General features: G+C 40.1%; 1 protein-coding gene across 1 annotated transcript; it reads right to left on the bottom strand.

Annotated features, from left to right (window-relative positions):
* Positions 1-210: 210 nt before the first annotated feature.
* On the bottom strand, positions 211-2,161 carry LOC107801695 (glutaredoxin). Its single transcript, XM_016625061.2, has 4 exons — positions 2,001-2,161; positions 1,815-1,903; positions 587-685; positions 211-436 (listed from the first exon to the last, which is right to left on the bottom strand). Exons 1-4 carry the CDS (start codon positions 2,054-2,056, stop codon positions 354-356), a joined length of 327 nt encoding a protein of 108 aa, XP_016480547.1. The 5' UTR covers positions 2,057-2,161; the 3' UTR covers positions 211-353.
* Positions 2,162-5,857: the final 3,696 nt, after the last annotated feature.

Below are 5,857 nucleotides of genomic sequence, written 5' to 3'. Positions count from 1 at the left end.
AATTTAGAGACCTCCAAAATTATAGAATATCCTAATGTAACAGCTCCAGGTGGGAATTGATAGTTTTATGTCAACCCCAACTAGTTTGGGATTGAAAGTAGTAGTTGTTGCGACTGCTGGCAACTCCCCAGCAGTTGTTAACCATAAACACAGAACATCCAAAAAGGCACAATAACGAATTAGGCAAAATGTTCATATGCACGACACTCATTCAAGTAAACTTTCTTCTTTGAAGCCAAGCAACAATAGCATTCACATAACCACTTAGCTACAGAAAACAGATAAGCACTTTATTTATGGAGTTAAGTTCACGAGACTGATTTACTAAAAAAAACAACTGACTATTTGATCCTCTAAGCAGAAGAAGATTTAGCAAGTGCTCCAGCCTCAGTTAGCAGAGGAACAAGCTTCCCTTCCCTGTGCAACGCAGTTGTGGCTGCAAATGGAAAAAAAAAAAAAAAAAAAATCAACTGCTGCATGAGTTCAGAAACATCGATTTCAAAGTGCCTTTATGATTATTTTCTCATAATTATGACTAGAACTTTTAACCATGGGAAAAGCAAAAAGCAAAAGGCGAAGATCATACCGTCGCAGCCACCAATGTGCTTCCCGCCAATGAAGACGTTTGGCACAGTGCGCTGACCAGTCCACTCAGCCAGTGCTGCCTGGATCTCACTTCCATCCTCTACATAATCAAATAGAATCATTGGATTCAACAGACAAGAAATAATAGTAAGAAAATTGCACCAATTTACTCACTTGGCTATCTGTCCTGAGAATAAATTCACATTACACTGAAGAATAGTGTTGGTTTGAAACTATGGACAAGAAATACATGCTCAGCAACTTTATCCGTCAGAAGAATTACAACTAAAGAGGTCATTTTAGACGGAGCAAATTGCTTAAACAACATTATTAACTAACTAGAGTTTCCAAATTGCCTTGCATTGCTAGCAAGATGTATAATAAATAAATGATACTTCTACACAATTATAGCAATATGCACCAAATTTCGCTCCACACACAAATGATAGGCTACATTCTTTCACATATTTAACACAGAAAGTCCAATAGAACAGTAGTTTATCTGGTGGTGATATTAAGATTTGAGTTTTAGACAACCACTAAAGTCCTTCAAGGACAAATGTACACATTATCAACATAGACAAGAGGTATGTGAGAATTGCATAGTACTGGAAATGAAAAAGAGGTATGTGTTGCTACAAGTAGTTTAAGTTTACTGAGCAAGCTAGCCAAACTTTGTGCTAAGCAAGCTATATAACTAGCTTCCCCAGTAAGGTAAGCTGAGTCTGATCATGTGGTATTGTAGCTACTTGCCTACTTGTTGGTAAATTGCAAGCAAGTTATTACTATTGTCTTACAAACAGCTTGCTATACTCTTATTTTAGTTTCTTTTTATAACGGTGGTACCCAGACCGGCTTGCGCACCTCGACTATTACATGGGATACCTGCAAACTCCCATCAGCACAAATGTCGGGTAACTCTGTCAACAAGGCATATGCAGATGGGGCGAAATCACCTCGTCAACTTGCTATACTCTATTAGAGTCTCTCTTAGGTCTATCATAAGCAACAGAGGGAAAGTAGGTTTCTCTCTCGTTATCTCTAGGCCACTCGACTACCCCCTCGGGACTATACAAAGTTCGAATTGTAGAAAAACTTCGATTGTTAGAATGATGGCTACACGATTTATTATCTAGCAAAAGAAAAAGAATACTAAATTTGCTTTCACAAAAAAATAAAATACAAAACGATTGATAATCGAAATTGCAAATCAGAAGCAGAGGCCTTACTTTCAGTATCTAACTCAACGGCATTGAACGAGGCACCGAGCTTACTTAACAAATCCTTGACGCTAACGCAGAACGGACAGTACGTCTTGCTGCGAATTCAATTGACAGCCATTTCAGATCAAACAAGCATTAATAACATTTCAGATTTTTACAAAATACACAATTAAACATATAGAGAGAGGTGACCTGAAGACCACGACAGGATTAGCAGAAACAATTTCCTTAGCCTTGGCAAGTGCCATTTTCAATCAATTTGCTTTTCAAAAAACCCTAGATTATACTGAAGAATTCCTACTTTTGGATAAAGAATGCTTTCCTGAAGCTCAATTTATAGAATTTGACACGACTGGTAATGGCCTTGCCGAAAAAGAAAGAAATAAAAAGACAAATTTGTCCCAAAACATTCTGGGCCCACAAGATTTTATTAGACCGAGGCCGGCCCATTAATGACTCCAGAATACTGTAGTGGAAATGACACCGGTATCATTTACGGTATATAATATATTTAAATATTAGTTAATTCGCTCAAACTTCGTAGCATTGTGTTTTAAAATTTTAAAATTATTTTCAGAAATTTAAAACTTATATCCTGAATGTTAAATTAGCAATTTAATTTCAAATTAGCATCTCAAAAATTCAGAATACTTAATTCTAAAATTTGAGTAAAGTTAACTAATTTTTAAATATATTTTATACAGGAGGCTTATAAGTGCCTACTGATACACTTCGCCCAATACTGTAGGGTCAAAGCCTTGAGAGGATTAATGGCTGGCTCGTTACTACTTACTATGTAAATTTATCAACTAATACACGATATTCAATTGTCGTTATTACTTATGTAAATGACTATGCTTTTATTTTAATTGTTTACGACAGTTGAATAACCAGTTTGTTCCAAATTTTTAAGTCTCAAAATGGTGGTGATATTCGGTTGCTATAGTATATTGTGTAAATTTCATTCACTTTCCAACAAAAATACGAACGTAGTTGTATTTTAATTATTTTTTTTATGTTAATGCCACCATTGTGGTGGGAGGTTAAGGCTTGTCCTCGAGCTGTGTATTATAACGGGTAGGCAAAAATCTGGTCGGAGTAGGACATGTAACTGTCCGCATCCTTTACAAAAGAAGGCCAGTAATGGGCACCATAGAGCAGGCCTTATACAGAAAGATTAATAAGCAACAAGCTGAAAAGTAAACTATGAAGCTATACCACAAAGTGGTTCTTCCTAGGCTTAATTCTGAACTTAGTAAGTTGATTGCTATCTGTCTTCAGGGTAGCTCTCAATCTTAGTAAGTTCTTCCTAGCATTCACATAAGAGATTTTGTTGCATCATTTGTGGGTATGCTCGTGATCGCCCAAGTTGGGGGATCATTTTTGTGTTCCATACGCGCCGATTCGAGGTCGGCAGGTATGGTCGTGGGTGGCGCGTGAGATCGAAGCTAAGGACCGTTGCTTACTGCTATTTTTATGAGGAAAGAGAAGGAAACTCGTGATTTTATTTTGAACAAAATGCAACTGGTTGTATTTTAATTGTCTTTTGGTAATGTAGAAGTCACAGACCACCTCTACATTTGGTACGCCTTGTGTTAGGACCCGATTCTTTGTCAATCGGACGTGGCGCGGCTATGGCAAGGATTGGGGCGTGATGGTCTTGCTGTTGGCCTATGCGGGAGCAAAACGATCATGCGGGACAATGGACGAGAAACATTGTCATGAGAACAAGTATTGACCAAGGTCTTGAGACATGCAAGATGGGCTTGGCAAAGGCTTGATGAGGCAGTGCGGGTAAGTTTGGGCGGCATGAAGCGGCATGCGCGCCAAAGGCAAAGGTACGGGCAGTTCAAGTTGTGGGAGCGCCAAGTACAAGCTAAGCTAAATCGCGGAGGCACGGAATGATGGCAAAGGGTTTCAATAGCTAAGACAAAGCTATGTGAGACAAAAGACAAGCAATGGCACGGATGAAACAAGTGTTGACAAAGACAAGGCAGAAATGCGGCAAAGGCAATGTGCGGCCGACAGGTGTCGGGCGTGTGCGGTAAAATCATGGACATCAGGTTGCAAACGAGACATTGGCGCGGAGCAATGTCAAAATCAGCCAAGGCTGGGCGCAATGCCAGACTTGGGGCGTGCAATAGCTGACCAAGAAAAAGGGCACATGTAGTGCACATGCCAAAGCAGTGGGCCGTTGTATTTTTGTAATGACTTGTATCCATGTCTGTTTAGTGCTTGTAGCTAATGTCATTTCGTGTAAGATAATGGCCTATGTAGTTGGGGGATGTCAACTACAAGATAGGATCAGATTTAGTAATGCTGTGTGTAATGACTTGGTTCAGTGGGAAGTGGGACCAGTGCTCCACCAGTGGGCTAAGTGCTCCACCAGAAGAGCTGAGTGTTCCACTATGAAGGCTGAGTGCTCCACAAACAGAAATAAGTGCTGGAGAGAGCCATTTCGTGGGCAAGTGCCCCATTAAATGGTTAAGTGCTTATCAGTGCTTTGACTGGACAAAGTACAATGACGGAATTACCCCTTTGTATGATGTCCCTTAATATCTGCCAGTGGAAGCACCTATATCTATATATATGGGGGCATTTCGTGAAAAAAAGGCATCAAGACCATGAGGGTCTATGACTATGAGAGATCTAGACTATGAGGGTCTTAGATCAAAGACGAAAATCAAGACCATGAGGGTCTTGTATCAGGCATCAAGACTATGTCTTGTGCAGAAGGAGAGGGTCTTCAACTGAAGAAGAGGGTCTCCAAGACGAAAATCAAGACTGTAAGAGTCTTGTGCAGAAGGAGAGGGTCTTCAAATGAAGAAGAGGGTCTCCGAGACGAAGACGAAGACGAAGTGGTGCTAAGGCTGGGCATGGGCAGGTCTTAGTGTGTTGAGATCAGCTTGTGATCTTGACTAAGTGGGCTATGAACGACTCGTGTTCATAGCATAGAGACGGAAACAAGTTAGGAAGGTGATTCTTTCTAAGTGTTTCAAAACGGGGGCTAAGGCTAGGCTTTGGGCAGGTCTTAGTGTGCAAAGATCGACTTGTGATCTTTGCAAAGTCGGAAAACAAGAGAGAAACATGAGGGTTTCTAAGTGTTTTCAAAAGTGGGCTAGGGCTTGGCATGGGCAGGTCTTAAAGGGCAAAGATCGACTTGTGATCTTTGCCAAGTGGGAAAACAAGAGAGAAACGTAAGGGTTTCTGAGTGTTTTCGAAAGTGGGCTAAGGCTGGAGCGTTGGCAGGTCTTAGTGACAAGATCTATTTGTGATCTTGGCCGGACGAAGTGGGCTGTGAACGGATTGTGTTCATGGCAAAGAGAGGTCCTTTGTATGTTTTGTTATTAATACAAAGGTTGGGTTTTTCCCGTAAATGTTGGTGTTCTCTTTATGTTGCTGCCGAATTTTGTGGGAAGCCAAACTTGATGAAAAGTTGGCTAAGTGTTGGAAAAGGCTGAGTAACTTGAGGGTCAGGTTGCTGCCGCGCGGTGTCAAGTTGGGCGCGAAAAATTGGCCCAAAATGGCCCCGTGACACCTTGGTGCTTCGAACTTTTAGTTGTTCAGTTTCGAATCGAAGAAATATCTGCATTTACCTTGGACTTTATTAGTTTATTTGAACTCAACCATTTAAATTTTACGTTTGTCTGAAATTTTATGTTTCTCATTTAGAAGGCTATCTTTTTGATCTGTTTGGGGCATTAATATGTTTATATTAAATAAATAATTATACTAGTTGAGGCATTAATACATGTGTTCCTTAAGTCCTATAAAATTCCTCCTTTGTGGAGGGTGACTTAAATAAAAAGGACAACTAAAAGTTGAATTTGCAACGAAGAAGTAACAACAACAAAAACCCAACTTAGAATGTGTAGCACTACCCACAGAGCTATATATTACCAGAGTCGAGAGGTCGACCCATGAAGAAATCACATGCTTCTGTTTAAAAGAGTCATTCCTTCTTGTTGGGACTTGACTTGTTTCGGTTATAGTACACAAGAACATTAGCTAGAACACCTCGCAATGACATAAAATTGACAAATGGGCGA

Source organism: Nicotiana tabacum, chromosome 17 (assembly GCF_000715075.1).
Source record: "Nicotiana tabacum cultivar K326 chromosome 17, ASM71507v2, whole genome shotgun sequence".
NCBI lineage: Eukaryota > Viridiplantae > Streptophyta > Magnoliopsida > Solanales > Solanaceae > Nicotiana > Nicotiana tabacum.
Note: the sequence above shows the minus strand (reverse complement) of the source record. Positions and strands in the feature narration are given on the sequence as shown.